The following is a 23,587-nucleotide window of genomic DNA, read 5'->3' as shown; positions in this document are numbered from 1 at the left end:
GAATATGTTGTTGTGTTTTCCTGCAGGTGTAATCTGTCGTCTTCAAAAGCAACAAGCGTTAACAGATGTTGGTTTATTAGCTGGTGTGTGGCGGCTAATTTGCAGTTTATAATGCTTCCTTAATCCTTCCCTATACCACTTAATTATCACAGGGCGTTTATCTCCTATACTTCCTGAACTAATGAGAGTCTACGAGCCTAAAACACCAATTATCGCTAACTCCGGTCCTCCCCTGCTCCGATTAGTAACTCGCAGGCCCTGATCACATGGGGACCAATAGGAAACAGGGTGAGGGGGATACCGAGGGGCTGCAGGAGCTACTGGGAGACTTAAAGATGATGTGATGGGGGAGAATATAGGAATAAGAAAGTCTGCACGCTTTTGGCTTGTGGTCAACAGGTGGGCCTGTGTGCCACCACCCCCACCCCCTTCGCCAATCTCACAGACCACCGGCTAAGGAGATAGCCCAGATCTGTCTGGCAGACAGAGAAGGGGATTTCAGCACCAAATCCAGTGGATCAATAAAAATGTCTGCTAATTAGGCTGGCCAGGAGAATAGAGGATGGGGGGGATGAGTGAGAGAGAGAGAGAGAGAGAGAGAGAGAGAGAGAGAGAGAGAGAGAGAGAGAGAGAAGAGAGAAGGCAGAAAAGAAAAACACCACCGCAGCCAGTGCTGATTCAGAAGTCTAGACGGATCAGGAAAATCCCCAGACAGGCGTGCCCATTGTGGAAATCAGGTGAAGTACGGTAAGGTGCCACCCCACCTCACTCTGTGGGTTAATCCAACCTGCCAGGAATCAGGCCTCCATCACTCTCTTCACCAGGCCGCGGCCACCTCCCGTAACAGCAGCGATCAGTTTCTCTGACCCCAATCCTCCTACCTCCTCCTCCTTCCTCCTCCTCCTCCTCCCACCTTTTCTTCGCCCTCCTCCTTTTACCCCGCCCCCTCCTCCTCCTCCTCCTCCTCTGGACATCACCACTTTGACCCAAATCTCCTCATTTAATCTTCTTCTTCTTCTTCTCGTCTCTTGGATAACAATCAACTCCCTAATTGTCTTAATCTCACTGGTCTTTTATTGTCCCGGGGGCATCATGCGTGGCGCAGAACAAAAACATTAACCACAGATCAATACTTGGCATCAGGCTGCAACCACCACTACGGCCTTTATCGATTATTACTAAAATTAAGGTCGCACTGTGTTTTTTATTTTAATTATTATTAAGGGTGGAGTTTGTCCATTTTAGAAAACAGACCTAAATATAATTTTACATTCAAATATGTTTCTTTTACTGAGATTATGATGATAATTTAAAAAAGAACAATTGTACAAGGGAAATTAATGAATCATATCAATCAAACAAAATCAACAAATAGGCAATAATACCTAGAATGTAGAATATATTCTACAATTGAGAAAAAAAGAAAAACATTTTGTGCGCCCGTGGATTAGATCTGGAAATCAGCAGCAGTGGCAGCGATTGTAAACACCTTCTTCAAATCTCCCCAAAGCCGCTCTTTATGCTCTCCACACAGAACAAATCTGTACATCGTCAATTTCTATAATGAGGAGCTCATGGAATAGCACTCTCAGTTATATTACAATACGGCTCCGGGCCCCGAGCCGACCATATTAGCTTCGGAGCAGCGGTAAGTCCAGGATCAGGCCGAGGTTACGTGGTGATTTGTGTATGATTTTGAAATGACCATAATCAAAATATCCAGAACAATAACGGATTATCTGTTTCAGTGGCGGCACCATCTGTTCGGGAGCGGGGGGCCCGGGTGGCGGGGGGGTGGTTATGTTGTTCACTTGGGTGTGTGTGTGTGTGTTTATATGTGTGTTTACATACATGGGCACATATTTTATTTTAATGTTTTTACCTTTTTTAATTTGCAATGGTCAGAAATGTGTATCTTTGTCAGTTTTACAAAATTATATAAATCTTTCAAATATGAGATTTCCCATTTATTTCAACACCTCTAAATTATACGGTTTATATAAATTATTACAACATTTTATTTCATCCTCCTGCTTTCCTCAAATTCACACTGTTTCATCACCCCATCTCTTTTCCTTTAACAGCTCAGTCCCTGCCCCCTGTCCTCCTCTACCTCTCCTCCTCTTCCTCTTCCTCTCCTCTCCTCTCATCCTCCTCTTCCTCTTCCTCTCCTACCCTCTCCTCTCCTCTTCCTCTCCTCTCCTCCTCTTCCTCCTTCACTCAGTGGGAGAGTCTGGAGCGTCTCTGCAGTCGCTGAAAACCGTCTGACTCTGCTCTGCCGTAATCTGACATATCTAATCTAATCTCTCTGTCTTCACAGATTGGCAAACTACCTGGGTCCCTCTCCAGCCAATTAGGGCCCATCTGCACAGCACGCCACGCAGGGCCCGGGCCAAAGCCGTGCTGCCGGCCTATAGTCGGGCCGCTGGCTCAGCGATGGCTCAGGACGTCTGGGGCCCCAAAGATATCTGCTACACACCAGCCCATCTGTCTGTGGCGTGGCCTGGTCCACTTTCATCCCCAACAGCCCCAAAGATTAGGGATCCACCGCAGACTTTACTGCCAATTACAGCACTTGTTGCCGTACAGTTGTTAAGTAATCACCACAGCCATGATTCATCACCGAGTTATGAGGGCTACTGTAAAACCAAGTGTTGTCCTTTTAGAATCAGTGTTCCTGGGTTATTCCAGAACGTAAATTAGATCATGTGCAAGTTTATTAACATGCAACTGTAGTTTCATCTGCAGAAGAGAAGAAAGGTTTACTCACGTCATAAATAAACAACAAATATAATTGATTTGATCAGAATTTATCATGTTATGAGGCAGATATCTTTACCAAATATATATGTGATACTATCAGCATTTTAAAAAACACTTTCCAACATTATTGTTACAAGTAAATAAAGGGTTAGGGTTAGGTTTTTTTTCCTGCTTTGCCCCGAGTACAGTGTTTAGTATTTATTGTAGTGAAGTGTTTGGTTTTTCGGGAAAGATAAAATAGTTTTGAATCAACTGTTTGATTTTTGCAGAACAAGTCAAATGTTTAGCGAGTGTAGCTTGAATTCAGGGGTTTGTTTGTTTCAACTGCTTTGAGAAAAGGAGAAGAAGTTTCAGGAAGTTTTAAAAACTCAGCACAATTTTAATAAAGCAAGAGTAAAGCGAGCTGATAATTTCTTGTATTTTCTTACTTTTTAATTGAAACACAAAACTTCTTTGGTTTTGTTTTTATTTTATTGTGTCTCGTGCCTCATGTGAAGTGTGAGCGCCGAGAGGTAAATACACTGAAACAAGGTCAGAGGCCTTCTAACAGCTTATTTTCTCATCAAGCCGGTCTCACTTAATCACCTTAGCTAAATTAGTTGGAAATTAGCCCTCTTTCTAACTCCCTGTCCTCCATCTTTCCCTCCTTTCCTCCCCCTTTTGCTCCCCAGTCGTTTTCACAGCTTTGTGGATTAGACAGATTACACGTCTGAAACTCTGTTTTTCTTCTTTCTCTCTCTATCTCTCTCTGTGAGTGTGTCTGCACCACATTAGACCGAGAGGACCGGTGCCTCAGGTCCGTGCATGAAGTATAATTCATCTGCAGTAAAAAAAAAACACTCACTTCGGGGGAAATTCATTGTCTTGCATGTACTGATGTAAATGAAAGAGGATGCATGCAATGTTAGTGTTCGATTGCCGATGTTGTGTTAACCTGTTGAATGAAGCCGTACGATGCAACTCAGTGCAACACAATGCGCTGCTGACACATGCAAGGCCTGAGTTTTTATTATCACATGACTGCATTTTTCGTAGTAAGTTCATTTACTCTCAGAAGTGCTGCTGCACAGGGAGAAAACAAAAGTGGAAAAGATCATATCACTTTTTAACTACTTCTGTTTTTACTGAGGAATAAAAAGCGAAACCTTTCTGTGAACGTTTTATAGCTGATTGATCAATCCACTAAAAAGTCAACAGAGTCAAAAACTTAACTGATTCACTAATTTTCTCTGTTTTACATGATCATATTTCGATATCTTGTAGATGAAATGATTAATCTTTTAATCAGAAAATGTAATTTGGTGCAACTTGACTGAATTCAGGGGGACTTTTGGACCTTGGTGGAGGTACATGTGCTCTACTCAGAGCCAGGGCTGTGGCTCAGGGGGTTGAGTGGATTGTCCACTTTCCAGATACTAGCACAGTCTGAGATCCACGGCTTCGATTCCCCACGCAGCCACGATTCATAACACAAACACTTTCAAAAGCACAAATTAAAAGAAGTGCACTCATGCTATGTGCATAACAAGACAACCGAGCATTCGTCATAATGGTTGAGGGATACAAATAAAACACACACACACTTATATAACCCATCCTGGTGCAGCACTGTTCTTGCACGTCTGCAGGTTAATCAATGCAGAAAGTCCCCTCGCATCTTTCTTTATCTTTCGTTTCCACTGCGAGGTTCACAGCTCAGGGTGGATTCTGGGATTGACAGAAGCAAAGTTCAGTGGAAGTCGAGGTTACGCACGATTGGACACGTACTACGTGCTGTCAGCTGTCATGTTTTACTGCGGGGATGTTTTAAGTTGTGCAAAACGACTTCTGGTGCACGTACGGGCGCGAGGTCACGTACACTGGCCGCCGTGCGCGTAGCTGCCACATCATTTCCTGTGTGCAGAACAAAACACCACTGTTGAGCGTGTGTGTGCGCGCGTGTGTGTGTGTGTGTGTGTGTGTGTGTGTGTGTGTGTGTGTGTGTGTAGCTTTCACTTTCACTTCGCGGCCGCATTGAGTCGCGTCGTCCAGAGCGTCCGAATAAAGATCAAACTGAGAAGAGACACAGTTGAGTTGTATTCAGGAAAATGGCTTTAAAGTATCCGTCCGCCCGAAGAGAAGAGGAGAAGGTCAGTGTGTGATCCCGCTGCGGGTTTCTGTCTGTTGTTGGTGCAGTTCTCACAAGAGCAGGAAGAGAGAGGAGGGAGGGGGGGAGAGAGAGAGAGTCATGCGGGTGGAGGCGGAGTGGAGAAGCAAAAGGGAGACTGAAGGAAACAAAAACAAAAGTTTAAACTTAACATGTGAAAAAGTTATTCAAATGTTTAGACCTGAACGTGTGTTGCATTTCTCCTGCAGCTGTGGTGTAACCGCAGCAACAACATCTGTGTGAAGCTCATTCATTTCTCTTGACTGCTTCAGCTCTAAAATGACAAGCTCATGTAGTGTGTGCTTTTTCTGAAAAACTACCACTTTACAATTGCACATCTCATGCATGAATAATATCCTTACTGTGTAATATTTGATTACTATGTATTAGACTGTCACATGTCTATCTGTTCCACTGGAACACTGGATTTCACTGTGAGCTGTGCAGTGACAGTGACAACAAAGGCATTGAGTTGAATTTAGAGGATGTTTAAACCGCTAAGGATGATTTTATTATTATTAAATAACCTGCAATTTGATTTCTCAACAGTTTAACCCTTTAAAATGTTTGACAATACTGCACAAATATACGTTACAATTTAGTTTCCCCAAGCAAACATTAAAAGTCCAAACCCCAAATATAACCTCAAAATGAGAATTTCTTTTTTTTAACTACTTGCAGATAGTTCTCAAGCAAGTGTTAGTTTGTAAATCTTTACAGAACAAGATCTACCTGTTGCTCCATGTTCCGCGTTGGCTCCTGCCCAAGCCTTCCACAGGATTCCATGGAAATCTGTTCTGTGGCTTTGGAGAATTTCTGCAGAAAACCATACCAGTTTCACTAGATGCATGTGCTGAGAGAACATGCCAACAAATCTTATCAGTACATTTTTGAATAAAGGACATTGTACGCAATGGCCAATCAAACACTTGGCAGTTTGATGTGCTGATGTGTGTCAGTTCCAAAGAAGGAGGTAGAGTTCTTTCTAACAAGTTGTTTAACTTCTGATTAACAGGTGGATGAATACCATGGAACTAAGATCTGTGACCCATACGCTTGGCTGGAAGACCCTGACAGTGCAGAGACAATGGTACGCTCTGGTGTGCCATGAGCTCCTGCAGGAAACGTGTCATTCCTCAACTTTTACCACCTTCTGATACCGTGTGTTAGAGCTCCACCGATTCATCAATGGTGGATATGTGATATGAAAAGTTTTTATGTTGATATTTCACATTAAAAAATGAATTTCTCAGTTGACATTTAGGTTGTATATGTGTTTTCAAGTATACGTATTTAGAGTTAAGTTCACAACAATCCATAACGATTGATTCTGTTGTGTTTGTGAAACCTGAGGAATGTTTGATCTCACACGTGGTCGACCTGTTTTCTTCAGGCCTCGTCGGGAATGTTTGAGACTAGAACTTTTTATGCTTTTCTTTCCTCAGGAGTTTCCATCCTGTCCCTGGCATTGAGATAAGATTTGCTAGATAATAAAAGGGAACTATTATTATTCACTGTGAATACAAATCATGAGTTCAGTCACTTTTCCTCTCATTGAACCTGAACCTGTGTTTTAAAGGTTCATTGTGTAAGATTTAGGTGAAAGGGATCTATTGGCAGAAATTAAATATTAAATAATCCTAGTGATGTTTTGAGTGTGTTTCCTCTAAATTGTACAAATTGTTGTTTCTTTACCCTGGAATGAGCCCTTTATATTTAAATGCTTCATATTTACATCAGGAGCGGCTCCTCTCTACGGAGACTGCCATGTTTTTTCCAGTAGCCCAGACTGGACAAACTAAACCTTTTGAGTTTTTATGACAACTGACAATTCTATTTCATGTTTGGAAGGGGAGGGTGAGGTGAGGGGTATTCAGCTGCAACATGCAACTTCACCATCAGATGTCACTAAATTCTACACACTGAACCTTTAACCAAACTACTTTAAATCTCATCCTTTCCTCGTCCTTGGTATCTCAGGCCTTTGTGGAGGAGCAGAACGAACTGACGATGCCGTACCTGGAGCAGTGCGCTGTCCGGCCTCAGTTCCACCAGCGCCTCACTGAGCTCTACGACTACCCCAAATACAGCTGCCCTTACAAAAGAGGGAAGAGGTACGGGTGGAAATTTAAAGTGCAGCCATAGCACAGGCTAAACAAAAAGCGACTACATTTTATTTCCTCTTTTATTTTCAGGTATTTCTACTTTCATAACAAAGGCCTCCAGAACCAGGACGTGCTGTACGTGCAGGACTCTCTGGATGCACCTGCCACCGTCTTCTTTGACCCGAATAAACTCTCTGAAGACGGCACGGTGGCACTGAAGAGTGAGACCAACTGCAGAGCAACTCTTGTTTAGTCCAAACCCACTCAGATGAATAGAGAAAAGTTTTACAGAAAGCTAATGACTTCCTTCTGTTCTCTCGCCCCTCTCTCCGCCCAGTGGGTCGCCTGTCGGAGGAGTGTGAGTACTTTGCGTACGGTTTGAGCAGCAGTGGCTCGGACTGGGTGACGGTAAGTTTCATGAAGGCTGATGACCTCAGCCAACTGCCCGACGTGCTGGAGAGGGTGAAATTCAGCTGCCTGGCCTGGACTCACGATGCAAAGGGCGTCTTTTACAACTGCTACCTGCGTCAGGACGGCAAATCAGACGGTGAGGAAGAAACGCCGTGCACACAAGCACCGCTACGACAATTCAATGCAAATGTCTGTCGAATAAACATTCATTCAAGACGTATAACCACTCTGTGTTTTGACTAAAGGCACCGAAACCACCAGCAACATCAATCAGAAGCTCTTCTACCACGTTATCGGCACCAAACAGTCAGAGGACGTTTTGGTGGCAGAGTTCCCTGAGAATCCAAAGTGGCACAGCTCATTAACCGTAAGTCTGAAGCGTAGACTGTTTATAAAGATGGACGTAATGTCAGCTCCGCAAATGCCTCTCGATCGCCCCCCTGGTGGCCAGTGTAGGTATAAACCCTGCCTCCACGTTAAATCAATAAACTGGGTGGAACGTCAGGATTGGCTCCTCAGACTCAGATGGCATACGTTGTATTAGGGATATTTCTTTGGTCTAACGTGCCACCTAGTGAGGCTGGAGCCAACATTGTCTCTCATCTCTTTGATATTTCAAAGACGGACTGACGGACCTATAATCAGTTTAAAACTCGTTACAGCAACGACTACATTGACATAACTGCTCTTTCCTTCCTCCTACCAGGTATCAGACGATGGCAGATACGCCGTCATGTCCATCACTGAAGGCTGCGAGCCGGTGAACCAGCTGTGGTACTGTGACCTGCAGCAGCTCCCCAACGGCATCACAGGTCAGTGTTTCTGTGTCCGACCTCACGTGTTGTGTGATCTGAGCCACAACACGTTCCACAAACACAACTCGAAATGTAGGATCACTTGAACAGAAAGAAACTCGAGGTCTGCTTCAGCCTTTTTGTTCTGTACCCAGGTAAAATGATGATGATTTGATTTTACACAATCATGCATATACTAAGTGACCCAGTTTGCTGGTTGATTTGCTGGAACGTCTATAATTCATCTCTCTCACAAACACATCGACCTGTCAATGCTGTCATCAGCAGCCCCAGGAGAAATACTTCTGTCAAAACGTCCAGTGTGATTTTACCGTCTGCAGTAGGCAGAAGTCCTCTTACCACAGGTACTTTCAGATTGAGCAGTGCATTCCCGTGATGTGTCACTCGAGGTAGGTTGTGCCTGCCGCGACTGATTTAATTAAATAGAAACACTTCCTTGTATCAAACCCCTGCCAGCTTTTAAATAACTTGAAATCTCTGTAGCGCCAAACAACTTTGCTGCATCAGCACAAGAGGAATTGATGCTAATGCCAGTGACTTAACTTCTTATTACTCCACCAGACGGGATTTCAAAATTCAGTTTTCTGGTGTAAAATACATTGTCTTACACAAGCAGTCATTTTGAAACGCTCTGTGTAAGAGTTCTGTGAAAATATGTTTTTGGAAATAGGGACAAAAATCACCCGATGCATCTTTTAGAACTGAGTTTTGTGTGATTGTCTTCATCGTCCCCTCCAGGGCTGCTGCCGTGGGTGAAACTCGTGGACGACTTCGAGGCCCAGTTCTCTTACGTGACCAACGAGGGAACCATTTTCACTTTCCGCTCAAACTTGGATGCTCCTCGATACTGTCTCATGAACATAGACATCCAGAAACCAGACAGGCAGCACTGGACAGCCCTCCTACCACAGCACGACAAGGATGTCCTGGGTGAGACTCAGTGGACTTTTTAAAAGATGAAGTCCTCCTATATAATATAAGTTCTCTACAGGGGACTTTCACGATGTCTGTGGGCATGTGCTGGAGTGTGTGAAACACGTACAGGGTTAATACAAGGAACTGCAGTTCCACAATTCAGCCCTTTAAATCTTACAAAACACCCTTTCGCTGAATTTCTGTTGCTAATGCTTTAATAACAGTCTGACCACAGTAACTGGGAAGTTCTGAGTTTGTGGTAGTAGACGTTCGTCAAAGGGAACTGTACAGAAAGTGATATTCGGCAAATAAGCACTTTTTTTTGGTGTGAGTCATTCAAATGATGGTAACGGTCTCTAGAGAGCAATGAAACATACAGCCTGTTTACACACACGCACGCAAACGCACGTCACTAAAAATTGAGGAAAATAACTTGAATGAATGGAAAAACACTGCATCGATAAACTAGACGTATAAATACAATAAATGCTATAAACACCATAATACACCGTACTAATATATTATATATGTGTAGAAATACTATGTGTTATTTATTTGTCTCTTCATTAGTGCAGGGTTGTGTTTAGCAGAAAATAATTGTGGCAATAATATAAATTAAGTTTTTATGGAAGAAATTACAATTGTTGAAAATCATTAGAATTTGAAAACATTTTTTTTTTATAAATGTTTCATAAAGTCTTATTGTTTATAGTCAGTTATTTGACACAGTCACTAGGAGAAGGCAGCGTCTGTAGCACCACTGCCATCTACTGACCAATAGTCATCATACATCATTGTATCATACTGACAGCGTGTTAGTCTGCCCCCTGCTGGCTGTTTCACAGGATCCACAGTCTGCACCTGCATTGACTCTGTGCTGCACGGTTGATTCTAACTTCACCAAACTGTTGATCTATCTATCCATCTATCTATCTATCTATCTATCTATCTATCTATCTGTCTGTCTATCTATTTATCTATCTATCCATCTATCTATCTATCTATCTGTCTATCTATCAAAGAACAACAAACAAACTCCATCATGTTCGCTTCTCACCACTTCCTCTCTGTGTCCCTCTGCAGGCTTTGTCTCCTGTGTGAACCAGCACCACCTGCTGGTCAACTACCTCCACGACGTGAAGGACATCCTGCAGGTGTACGAGTTGTCCTCGGCCCGGCTGGTCCGGGACCTGCCGCTGGACGTGGGCACAGTGGCCGGAGTGAGCTGCAAGAAGAAGCACTCTGAATTCTTCTACAAGTTCACCTCCTTCACTTCGCCAGGTAACTGTCCTTCAACTTATCAATAAGTAAATGCAATGCTGCAAAATCTGCATCTATATTTATCTTTTGGTAAAGTCCTAATTATTTTTAAATGACTATTAGATCTTTACTTTTAAGCAAAAATGCACAAACTTCACTGGCCCATATTACTGTAACTGCAGGTTATATCATTTAAAATGTCTTACATCAACAATCGATGTTTAAAATACACTGATTCAAGTGCGTACACACACTTCTGACCTCTGTAACCTGTGGTTCCCAGGTATCATCTACCACTGTGACCTGAGTGACTCCAGCCCGGAGCCCAAAGTGTTCAGGGAGGTGGAGGTGAAAGGCATCAAGCAGGAGGATTTTCAGACCACGCAGGTAAATCTCCTCCTGTTTATTCTCCAGCTTCAGTTCAGACCAGAGAAATAGACAAATACGAGATTACACAAATGTATTTCAACATTTTGTGAAAAGCTGGGATTCTGATATATTTTCAGGTGTTTTATCCCAGTAAAGATGGAACCAAGATCCCCATGTTCCTGGTTCACGCCAAGGGCCTGAAGAAAGATGGAACTCATCCTGTTTTCCTTTATGGTTACGGAGGATTTGAACATTCCATACAACCGTACTACAAGTAAGTTCAACTGGTCCATCCAAAATCCTTTTCATTTATATGATTATAAAATTATTTTCTTGTACTTTTTTTTATATTCTTGCCTTCTGTGTATTATCTGTATTACAGTGTTGCTTACCTGCTGTATGTGAGACACCTGGGGGGGATTCTGGCGGTGGCCAACATCAGAGGGGGGGGGGAGTACGGCCTCACCTGGCACAAAGGTACGAGCACCAGGCGACTGAACACAGAAACATGAGTCACTGAGGAGAGTGAGGTGGATGAGTGTTAGTTAAGCTGCGTTTCCACCACAGGGAATTTCCCTGGGAACCAGGAACCTCTGCAGGAACCAGGGTCTAAATTAACTTACAGCTAAACTGTTCTATCCCCAAATAAGTCTGGTGGTACTTGAAGAAAGTACAGGAAACCTTGGTGGAGTTTGCGGTTTTCAATATCTCATAAAATCTGTTCCCTGACCTCAAGTCGAGCATTTCAGGTGTTTTAGACACGTTTTGTTAGTGGTAAAGATTTATCTTATCTTATCTTTAGAAATACTTAAATGTGAGTTTTCATCATCATCATTTAACTCCAGGTTGTGTTTTTCCTGTACCGTGTGTTTGAAGCTGGAAGTTTAGGGAACAAGCAGAACTGCTTTGACGACTTCCAGTGGGCAGCAGAGTATCTGATCCAGGAGAAGTTCACCAGCGCCAGTCGCATCGCCATCAACGGGGCCTCTAACGGAGGGCTGCTGGTGGGTGAGTACAGGACCAGCTGTGTGTGTGTGTGTGTGTGTGTGTGTGTGTGTGTGTCTTATCTATTTATATTTAGCGGGGAATCAAGTAATAATGCCAGAGACAGAGAGAGAGCAGGAGAAACTGACAGGTTTTGAAACCTGTCATGTGGGGGAAACCCTGTCCTGTATTATTTATACCTCTGCTACTTCCTGGTTTAACAGTTCAGCCGCCGCCACTTCTATGCAGTTTAATACATTAGACTGTGAACAACACACATAATTATTATCATTATAATAAGCATATGTATACATTGATGAATGGATGTACCTGTATAATATAATAACATTGTTATAAATAAAATAAAGCGTTCAATAAAGGCTAAAATGTGGCAATGATACTATATGTAATATATATGTTGCACCCAGATTTAAAGGGTTAACCAGAGCTTGATCACATCACTGCACTAACACAGTGTGAAGTAAAGACAATGTGTCTGTGTTCATAACAATTAAATCTTCACATATTTCAAATACGTGCACAGCTGCATGTGTGAACCAGCGCCCGGAGCTGTACGGCTGTGCTGTGGCAGAAGTCGGGGTGATGGACATGCTGAAGTTCCACAAGTTCACCATCGGCCACGCCTGGACCACCGACTACGGCTGTGCTGACGACCCGGAGCAGTTCAAGTGGCTCATCAAGTACGAAACACACACCACCACAACCACTGTCTGCTACAGAAGAGTAAGAGAATTAGAGGTGTGGATCAATAAAGAATCCACCTTGTCTTTCCCCCCCTCTCTTCAGGTACTCCCCTCTTCATAATCTCCCTCAGTCACCTTACCCTGGCCCCCCCTACCCTGCTGTCCTGCTGCTGACTGGGGATCACGATGATCGCGTGGTGCCCCTGCACTCGCTGAAGTACTGCGCGGCCCTGCAGCACGGCGTGGGCCGCAGCCCCGTGCAGCGCCAGCCTCTGATGGTCAGGGTGGACACCCGCAGCGGGCACGGCGCGGGGAAACCCACGGTCAAGGCCATCCTGGAGGAGACGCACGTCTTCTCCTTCGTTGCCGAGACCCTGGGTCTGAGCTGGAAGGAGTGAGGAGGAGGAGAAACATGACGGTTTCACACAGTGAGGGAGATTTTATGATGATTAATTTGTAGAAATAAGAACTAATTAGAGGCATATGATGGGTTAGATGTCAGCGAGAAGAGAAGAGTGAAATAAAAAATCCAGTAAAAAAGTTTAGAATTAAATAAAATATTGAGAAAAACAGGGGATGAAGAAGGTTTAATTATAAATAATGAGCAACAACTATACTCTAGAATCTGAAATACTCATCATGGTTCCTTTTTCAAACAGCTCTTAATGTAGAAAAATTAAATGCACTTAAATATGACATCTCCTTGAAAGCTTTTTGAAAATGTTAAGGTTTCAATAAAATCTCTATTTGTGCTGAGTTCTGCCTCCTGACTATTTTAACCTGTCGTATCCCAACTGTTAATAGTGTCTTCTAAGGTAAATGTAAATAGATCTGTTCAGTTTAGAGGTGAACAGCTTAGTACAAGTTATTCTGATACCAAACATCTGTAAGTTGTCTTTACATTATATAGTATAAAGTATTAGAATAAATGTAGTTTTCACATTTACCATCAGGTGGCAGTATGCGACTGTAAAAATCCCTGTTTCTCTCCCCCGTCTTCACCTGGAGGTCGAACACTGGGTTCAGTGTCACTCTGCGTTGACAGGGACTTTGGATTTAACAGTAAAAGACAGATAGTTGTTAAGAGGAGGCATCGAACCTGATTGACAATCTGTATAAATCTTAATTAGGCAGCAGAGGAAAGAACACTAACGAGTAATGACCCGTATTTGATAGGAATGGACTCGTGCCCTTGTGAAGGTTCAAATTGGAGGTCGACAGAGACAGGGGAGAGATGTGCACATGTTTGGAGACACTTGAGAGATCGAGGACGACGATAGACATATAGGATAGACGGAGGATAGACATCGAGGGGACACATAGAGCTACAGATAGAGCGTGAGAGTGCCCTTATGGAGTCTTGAGAGAGTGTGGAGGCGTTTAAATCCGTCAAAAAGAAAGATGGAGCCTCTGCAGCAGTCGACCAGAGAGAAGTTGTCCGTTCGGTCACTCAGAGTTTAATCTGGGCTCAGCGGGAAGTTCTGATGTGGTCGGACGGAACCCGAGGCCTTATCCAAGCACCTCTCAGTGGAGAGCTAGAGCGGGAAAAAGAGAGCATAAGAGGGGGGGGGGCAGAGATGGCAGCAGGAAGAGGGATTTACACACAATGACTCTTTGCCATCGGGGGGAAGAAGTGGCTGAATGAAGCCGAGGAAGACAAAGCCAGTAATAAGCTGGACAGATGAGAGTGAGAGAGAGGGGGGGGGTGGGGGGGGGGCTTTGAGATCATGCAGCAGAAAAAAGGCTGTGATGCTTTTCTTCCCAGGAAAGTCCCAGAGGAGTGGACGAGCTCGTGCTGCTTCATTTCCTTCCCTCACCTCCCCCAGGTCACCTCTCGATCCCCCCCTCTTATCCTTCCTCTCCCTACACACACACAAACACACACATACACACACATGTAGAAACACACACGGCCTTCACGTTCCTCCTTCTCTCTGGAGAAACACAAGCTTTCTACCTACGGAACCTCTGCTCCCCCCCCACCCCACCGCCTCCTGTCCTCCGCTTGTTTACTCCACTCCCTCCATAATGCAGGGATTAATTTCTGAAAGCCGATTTGAGCGGCGGCACGCTCCGGCAAAGAGCGGAGAGCAGAACTTTTGTACTCGGGGAAGTTTCCCCTTCACACTAGCTTAGAGGTGGACCGCTCTCCCCTTTATGCCGCTCACTTTAATCTTCACACAGAGCGCAGGGAGCGAGGGATGGAGGAGGAGGACAAGAAGGAGAGAGGGCTCTCGACACACGGCTGCGAATCACTAATGTCTTCACAGAGGTGTCGTCTGCTTCCCCATGTGCCTCCTTCAATCCTCTTCCACCTCTCTCCTTCTTTCTTTTACATTCTTTATTGATCATGTTTTTCTTCTTTGTTATTAATCTGCATAGTTTCTGATAAGGTTTGATCTTATAGTGAGTAAAGGGACAAAGCAGAAACATGAGGCCCGCGGCCGAGGGTGAAGGGCTGAGAATTATTACCATCATTTAATAATTGAGCTATTTTACTGTTTACTGTTTGCTGCTATAAGAGAGAGAATTGGTCTGATTTTCACCAGTGGTTTGAAATCCAAATATATATTTAATATATGATGATGTAAAGAAGTAAACAGGACTTATAGTATATTATAATAATAGATAAATAAGTGTTTAGAATATAGGACATGATGGTGAATACGCCTTGTACGTTTGAAGGTCGTCTGCACAATTTAAGTTACACAATTTTAGGCGCCTTAGCAAAAATAAATACATGAAAAATAAAAAGGATCATGTAAATATAGAAAGACGCAGCATATTTTCACATTTTGGTGTTTTTTTGCTTCATAATCAAAAACATTTCATCAAAATTAATTAATTAAAATCTGAATTTTCCGTCGTTGGCCTCATGAACCTCGTCGTTGGCCTCGACCTCTGACCACGTGAAGTTTCATTCCAACAGGAAATGCACCACTTGTTGATTTACTTACACCTCAGGGCCTCAGTGGTGAGTGTGTGTTGTAATTTGCTGAATTATTTACAGGCCTTAAACACCCACCAGCTGCAGCGTTAAAAAAAAAAAACCCACTGATGGGTGAGAGTGAAAAACATTGATTATCTTGTGATGCATTAGCCAGTAAGTGAGAGCGAGTGTGTATCGATCTGACCGGATCTGCGATGGCTACACAACGACGTCAGAGCGTCTCCTAAACCCCAGGTCCTGTGGTTGGTACCGACCGACAGGAAGGACGACCAGCGAACCAGCGACAGGGTCACGGGCGCCTGAGGGTCGTTGTTGCGTGTGTGGGAGCGAATGCAATCAGGGTAGCTGTGGACCAATCAGAGTGACCATGCTGACCCCTGTCCACCGCTGAAAGCTACTGCTGCGGACGTGTCATCGTCAAAACTAAAGTAACGAGCGATGGAGGAAGGTCCCGTCTGATTATTCACATTTTCTTTCATGTCATGTGGACGACCGGGTGCGTGTGTCGTTCAGATAAAGGCAGCAAGATGCATCATGGGAAGAAGACAGGTCTGCTCTGGGCTGTGTTCTGCTTTGAGACTTTCGGGTTGTGACGTTCACTTTGACATGTACCCAAACATTGTTGAAAACCAATTACTCTCTCTTCTTGGCAAAGGTTTTCTGTGATGGCTGTTGCCTCGCAGCAAGAAGGTTCCTGGTTTGAATCCCTGGTCGTACATGGAGCTTGCATGTTCTCCCTGTGTATAGTTTCCTCTGGGTACTAGAGCTTCCTCCTTACATGCAGAATGGAGATATAAATTGGAAACTACAGGTTGTACTCCGCCTCTCGTCCTCTCTGGATTGACTCCAGCTCGCCCTGCGACCCTCGAAAGGATAAGCGGTCTGGATAATGGACGGACGGTTGGTTTTGGGAACACGACAGAATTCGATGACGCTGGAGGCCCCAGAGGCAACTTACAGGACTTGAAGGATCTGATGCCAACGTCTTGATACTACGATGTCTTGTGGAGTCCATGGTCAGAGCTGGTTTGGAGTCAGGAGGCGACCCAACTCTCACCCAGGCGTCACTGTAGTGGGACTACACTTTGCAAGATTGGCCAATTTTTCACATTTCCACTTATTTTCAAAGCAATAATTCATGGATCTTAACAAAAAAAGTTTAATCCCTAGGGACGTTGGGCCTTAGTTGTTTTTGTTTGTCTATTAGTCAGCAAAAATAAATCATGGCATATTTAGGGGACCGATATTTGAGTGTGTGAAATTAGATGCAGATGTGGATCCGGTGAATTTCTATGTGGTTTCATGGGGGGGGGGTTGTTTGCGGAGGTCTGTGCCATGAGCCAAGTGATGGATTCCAAGTAGCACAATGTTTATTTTTGCGTTTTTCGACACACAACCTCCTTCGATCTCGTCCCCCGTCTCATTTACAGTGAATAAACAAGCAGATCTGATTGAAGATTTGTGCTCAAACCGTGAGAAGCCTAATAAAACACTACCCCCACCCCCCACTGCCCCCTCCTCTCATCGCCACTGAGGAGAATTACTGTGGGATATGTTGTTTGCATACTAAGACATCATACTCAGACTAATAGCATTTATTATGTGGGACCACAGAGGAATAGGAGGCAGATAGCAGTTGATTAGCTCCGCTCTCTGCTCCATTTAGCATGTGTGCAGCTGCTCAGACGGCTCGTGACCCAGAGCGCCAGGAGTCAAGAGTCAGGGCTGTTAGGATTTCATCCTTTATATCATGTGGATTACAGCCTGCAACATATTGTACAGCTATATTCTATCATCCATCATGTCCCTCTCACATTAATCTGCAGAGAGGGACAGTTAACAGCTTTGCAATTACTTCACTTTCTAAGAAAAACATAATTTATATTTGTTGTAAATGTAAAGAAATGCATTAACATGTATTTAGAGCTACTGAGCGTCGACTTGTAACTGAGCTTCTCTGTGTTTTTCCTCGTCACATTTCCCTGCGAACACAAGTTAGAACTCTACGACTTCTGCTCCGGTAAATCTCCAGGCCTCCAATAATGAATTATCTAAATCCAGTGATTCTGAAGCATGAGCTCAGACGCCGCTCGGTCGGGGGTTTTCCGCTAAGCAGCATCCGAAGGAGGTGATGTTTGATTGCGTGGGAGGTTTTTTGGAAAGCCACAGCCAGCGATGGCGCCGAGATGAAACTCATTAAGTCTCAAACTCCAATCCTCGGCTCCAATAAGGCTGTAATATAAAAAGTATGGATCGCTGCTGCAACTGTACGAGATAAATAAATAAAGAACAGACCTCACTCTCAGATGCACGCCCATGGATTGTCAACACACTCACTCACACACAGTTTTATGCACACACACTGACCCATGTGTAGCAGGCACAGACGTGCGTACCGGCAAACTCGCTTCTACACACCCACACAGTTGCCCACAGCAATCCCACGCAAAGTTAATTTGCATTTACAATCATTTCCCATATGCTCAGTGCTGGTGTGGGCGTTGTGTAATAAAGCAGTAAGTAATATAACCTGAGTCCAGGAGAGAGAGAGAGAGAGACAGAGCGACGTGATAAGTTTGGATGGTGGAGTCGAGTGGGAGAGAAACTCACAGAGCACAACCAAGTGGATACAGGGCATTAACCTCCGAACACACAGATAAGTGCGTGAGACGGCCTCGAGGAGCGAGAGACGAGGCCGACGCTTCGTTTCTCTGCACCAGAAGGGAAGTTAAAGGGCGGACGGATAATTGGGAGAGTTCATCTTTCAGAGCCCGTCCACCTTTACTGCCGAGCTGCTCGGTGTCGCTACGACCGGTTTCCTGAGGCCTGACGCTGAGTTCAAACTGGGAAATGTGGTCATGCAGACTGTGGAGTTTTTGTTAAAAGTGACGAGGTGACTCTTTTACTCTTTTCTAACACTGAAAACGTCACAGAAAGACCAACAGTCGATTAGCAGAATATGGTGAAACCAGCTAGTCCTAGTGCAAGCTAATAAAATGGGGAACGAGGCATAAAACCAGCTCCTCATGTTGCTAATAGTGATAAAAGAATTCCGAAGAGTTACAGTAAAAACAAAAACAAAACCAGAATTCAAGCTACACTCATGAAACCTTTGACTCAATTGATTCAAAACTATTTTAACTTTACCCAAAACCAAGCACACACATGCATAAACACTACTCAGCAGTTATTACACACTATATAAATCAATGTAAAACACTGTACTCTGGGCACAGCAGGAAAAATAAAATACTGAGGATATTTGCACATTCCTGCACTTACATGAAAACTAACAAGAAAACCTACAGCAAAAATATAAACTGCACGATATCATTTTACAGTGAGCAATCCATTGAGTAGACGAGTTTCAGTCAAACACTTTCCATTCTTTCACTTCAGAAATAGAAGACATATGTAACATCGGCTTGTATTGTAATTTTTTAATAACACGTTTCAATATTGCAACAGCCATCAGATTTTCTTCTAACAAGTAAAAATCATCGAAAAAACTAACAAAAGAACAAAAAAAGGAACTTTTCAGTTTTTATATTCCAAACACCAGTGTTTTCTCAGCTATGGCCCTAAAATTCAAACAAACAAAACCCTTACACAGTGAGCAAGATATCATATCCAACACGTTGTTCTTCAAACAAATTATAAAAATAGATTTCGCATTTTCAAATACATATTTACAGTATTAAACATAACGGTTACAGTAACAGAGGCGGGGATAGAGAGGGGGGGGGGGAAGATTCGAGTTTCATTCATCGTGGTGACGAGGTCGTCTGTTGTTTGTTCGTGATTTTGTGTGTGTGTGTGTGTTTGTTGTGTTGTGTAAAGGGACCAACCGAGTGTTTTCCAGATATGTTAACATGTGTGTGATAACGTCAATAAGGACTAAAACTCATCTTGTACCAAATACAAACCAGACCAGACAATAATCGGTCAAAAAAATTTCGTACGCTCGAGTGTGAAACTGTGAAAAATCAAACAATGCCCCGATAAACTTCTTCCTTCAAACCGCCTGTATTTAAATAGGACAGAAAAGGCGAGGGGCCGAACACTGTACAGAGAGGATTCTGGGAGTTCAAGAGTGCAACCACGTAGAGCGGCAGAGCGGCAGAGAAACAGCAACATAAAACTATGATAATCCGACAGCAACAAAGAAAGAAAATAGCATCTCAATGACATTCTGTGATACTGTATCCACACTACACACTGTGATGTATACAGCAAATCCAATGAGAGTGGATCTGGAAGAATACATAGGTACGAGCTGTGTCCCAATTCAGGCTCCGCCTCCTTCGCCATCGTGAACGATCCCCAAACTACGAAGGCTTCAACGGGCGAATCCTCAATCCCGGTGTAACAGGCCATAGTATACCCCCAGTCCGGACTATACCTGGGGTTAAAGGGGCCTAGGCTAGATTATACCCCGGGTATATTATGGCCTAGGCCAATTCATACCCCTCAGGCCAGATTATACCCCCATGATATCAGTAGTGTTGAGTGATATACACAAGAATTACTTAATTTTTCAACATTTTATTGGGGGTTCAGCTTTGTCAGGTAAGTAAAGTGAGAAAGCTAACTGACTTAAATCTTAAAGCTCTAAAACATAGACTTTTATTACTTCAACCAGAAAAACTGAAAAAATATTAGACTTCCGCAAAGATCAAAGATTACTACGTCCTGAAACTTCAACTTCTAAGACTAGCAAGTCCTCGCTACAATATAAATGTTCAAAGTTAAACACTGATAACAACATCAAAACAGTTTATCCCCTGGGGTATACTCTGGCCTGTGTCAAATGCTCACACTTTTAAAATGAAAGTATTGGACTTAAACCAACCGAACAGGTAACATTACGCATTTTTTAAAAAACGAGGAGCATTAAAAGGTTCTTGCCGGGCCCATGTGCAGCTCTGTTGCTAGGCAACAGCGGTTACCGCTGATGGGACAAGCTGGTGACTGATCACAGAAAATCCTTCGTAGACAAAACCGGTTCTTTTCACGTTTCGGTCAACGCGGCCCACGAAGGTGCGTCATTGAATTGGGACACAGCTACTGTGTGCAGACGGTTTGAAATCCTCCAGTGTTCCCGTCACTTCCTGTAAAAACAACCGATCTGTTCACGCTCATCATGTAAATAAATCAAACAACAAATCAAACGGAAACAAAACGACGAGACATTGCTCAACAATACTTTTTTTTTGTTAAATACTTTAAGTTAAATAAACCCTCTTGACCTCTGGTGCAGCGGAGGTTCGCCTCAAAGTCCGTAAACATAAATAAATACGGATAAATAACTGAATGGACGCCATCTTCCAGAGTTGGCCTGAGTTCTGTACAGAGGATTAGACGTGGTGGTGAGAAGCCTTTGTAGGGGGGGGTGAGGCCAACGGGGGAATTAGAAGAAAGAACGAATGGAGAGCACAGCGGAGGAGAGAGAGAGACGGAGGGAATAAAGAAACGATGCAAAAGGGAAGCGAAAGAGATGGCGACGTAAAACGAATGACTGAACAAATCAAACTCGTTTTATTCCCTTTGCTTTACAAGCGGATCTTTGCAGCGTTTGTGGCCCCAAAGAGAAAAAAGAAGAAACGAGGGGCTGATATTCCTGAAAGTCCAGAAAATCACCGCCCACAACTTACCGTCGCTCTGTTCACCTTCATCACACGTTAAATACTGTATACAGCTCGACACAGAACTGTTCGTCCATCCAACCTCTTCTAAACCTAACACGGGACAGCTCGGTCCGAAACCACAGGTTTACATTCCAGCCACGTTGAATATCCAGAAATGTCCCTTTAATCGTATGATTCTGCGTCGTCACGGTAAATAAGTCTGATGTGGGTTTAGCTGTGTCACGTCTGAGGAGAGCGTCATTTGATCCAAGGCCTGTAGAATAGTTCATATATTGTTTTTTGGGTGAATCGATGTCCTGTGTAAAGGGAAACTTCCACCCACCCCCCCAAGAATTGTGTTTCTTTGACAACTGGTGCGTTTGCAGCGTAATAAATCTCTGCCTCCTGCCGCAGCTCGGAGGTCAGCTCCAGACCAGAGCCCCCCCCCCCTCGTCCCGCTGGAGACGGCGTCCCGTTTGATTTTGACGCACTGATCCGCAAACCGGCGAGACAGAGCTGACACAGTTATTGAAGGTCAAAGTGCAGATAGAGGTCACACACGGGAAAAAAAAAGTCACATGACATCACTCCTCTGCTGCCCACTCCTCCGTCGCAACAGGAATACCGCTCGTCTCCAGCAGGGGGAAGGGGGGTTCATTTAAAAAAATGGTAATAAAATAAGGAAGGAAGGTTATCAAGGAAGGCATGAGGAAGTGTGGGGAGGAGGAGTAAATAGAGGAGTGGCTGAAAGATCTGCTCATCTTTCCGTTAGTCTGGAAGAGCTCTCTCTCTCTCTCTCTCTCTCCTTCTCTCTCTCTCGCTCTCTCTCTCTTCCTCTGCCTCCTCATCCGTCTGCAGCAGCAGCAGCAGCGTGAGACTTCATCACGTCGGCCGTTCCGTCAGACCTGCACACCGCGGCCGTGCATCTGGATGACCTGGGCTCTGAGGGTCTGGATGGCCGCCAGTATCAGCTTCTGGTGCTCCAGGGAAGTGATGCCCAGGCTCAGGACGTCTCTGTGGACACACACCGAGATTTACACCGATAAGTTGAAGGGGATGTGAAATTTATTGGGCTCTTATGTCGTCGGCAGGAGTTAGTGACTTCAAATAATTTGATGCTCAGATCATCGCTCAAGAACTTGGCTCGTCCGCTCACGTCGCTGTGGCAACGTGAGCAGACGAGCCAACAACTCTCATCACGCTCTTCAGACTGAGGACCGCCCACTGAAGCTGACTGAGGAAATAGATTTACACAGACTATGAGCTACTGTCCGTTTTTATCTTTTTAAAGACGTGACAGCTCCCAGAGAGTGAAGCCAAATTATCATGATTGCCCTCTGGTGGCTGGCTGCAGTATAGGTAATAAATTCTGCCTCCTCCATGTTAGCAGAGGGCACATAGACCAAACTAAAACAGTCAAAATACACAAATTTATAAAGCAAAAAATCTCTGAGATAGTTTCTGTCATTAGATAGTTCTGTTTGACCAATTCAAGCCCGATTCAGATAAAGTCAAACCGGGAGATAAACTCCAGTCAACTTTAGAAACAAGACTGGAGCAGCAAGTTTCACAGTGGAAAGGTTTTACATTTATTGCTCTGTTAAATTTCATATGCAATGTTATAATAATGTAATAACTTATTATCGCTACAGAATAAAAAAAAACTAGGAATCCAGGAATGTAAACAAGTTATTTCAGGACTTTGTTTCTTTTACTTCCACAAAAAGCTTCATGACACATTAAAGTAAAGTGAACAAACTTAAAAGCATAAAAATAACTTGAATGTCAAGTAAATTATAACTTTTATCCAGAAATCGGAAATTCAGAAAAAAGTTGACATATAAAACATCTTTATCTGTCAGTTACAGCGAGAGGATAAGAATAGTAATACAAGTGTCTCTGAGACACTAATTATATTTAGTATTTTTTCTAAATCAACTATATGGTGATAGATTCTTTGTTTAATTTCCTAAAGCTCATGGTGATGTCGCAAAATGTTTTAATTTCAATCCTCGGTAAACGTCTAAAACTCAAAACACATTAAATCAATTATTACATAAGAAGAAAGCTGTTATTTCTCACAGCTGAGAAACTGGAGCGAGAGAATATTTTAGATTTTTGCTTTTAAAAACATGAGCTCAGAAATGATTTGCTCATCAGTTATTTCTTTAGATCCGTGTTCAGCCTCTTTAATTATCCAATGCAAGTATTTATTTAGTCATAGCCTTTCTGCAGCGCCTCCATCTCCATCTTTTCTTATTCACTCACTTGACGTCTCTCTTTACCACAGGAACTAAAAGGTCACACACACAGTGTTTTATAAAGAGCTACTTACTGTACAGTCATTCGTGCCACAGACTCCAAGTAGCAGTATCCCGCCGCAGTGAAATTGTCCTTGTAGCGTCCCATGTCCACTGCGTCCAGCCACTCTCCCACTGAGTTAAAGGACGGGAAGGAGGGGAGAGGTCTTTCTGCTAATGTAATGGATGAACTGAGGGTCCTGAAAGACGCAGAAACAGGGGTTGAGTGCTCAGAGAT

The 23,587-nt window shown here is 43.6% G+C and overlaps 2 protein-coding genes across 2 annotated transcripts in view; one reads left to right on the top strand and one right to left on the bottom strand.

Annotated features, from left to right (window-relative positions):
• The first annotated feature begins 4,706 nt into the window (after positions 1-4,706).
• LOC118125080 (prolyl endopeptidase-like) lies at positions 4,707-13,228 on the top strand. Its single transcript, XM_035183451.2, has 15 exons — positions 4,707-4,892; positions 5,925-5,999; positions 6,890-7,023; positions 7,105-7,235; positions 7,352-7,561; positions 7,671-7,792; positions 8,132-8,237; positions 8,979-9,170; positions 10,239-10,436; positions 10,699-10,802; positions 10,922-11,058; positions 11,167-11,261; positions 11,661-11,792; positions 12,313-12,469; positions 12,576-13,228. The coding sequence occupies exons 1-15, from the start codon at positions 4,851-4,853 to the stop codon at positions 12,868-12,870; spliced, it is 2,130 nt and encodes a 709-aa protein (XP_035039342.2). The 5' UTR covers positions 4,707-4,850; the 3' UTR covers positions 12,871-13,228.
• Positions 13,229-18,847: 5,619 nt separating this feature from the next.
• LOC118125153 (ephrin type-A receptor 7) overlaps positions 18,848-23,587 on the bottom strand; it is a 136,327-nt gene continuing 131,587 nt past the window's right edge. Inside the window, exons 17-18 of the mRNA XM_035183528.2 lie at positions 23,385-23,549; positions 18,848-22,063 (exon numbers count right to left, since the gene is read on the bottom strand). Of these exons, the coding sequence (XP_035039419.1) occupies positions 21,949-22,063; positions 23,385-23,549 (280 nt within the window). The 3' untranslated portion in view covers positions 18,848-21,948. The remainder of the gene's footprint in view (positions 22,064-23,384; positions 23,550-23,587) is intronic.

The sequence above is a fragment of the Hippoglossus stenolepis genome, chromosome 17 (assembly GCF_022539355.2).
Source record: "Hippoglossus stenolepis isolate QCI-W04-F060 chromosome 17, HSTE1.2, whole genome shotgun sequence".
Classification (NCBI taxonomy): domain Eukaryota; kingdom Metazoa; phylum Chordata; class Actinopteri; order Pleuronectiformes; family Pleuronectidae; genus Hippoglossus; species Hippoglossus stenolepis.
The sequence above is the reverse complement of the archived record's forward strand: the minus strand, read 5'-3'. Positions and strand labels throughout refer to the sequence as shown.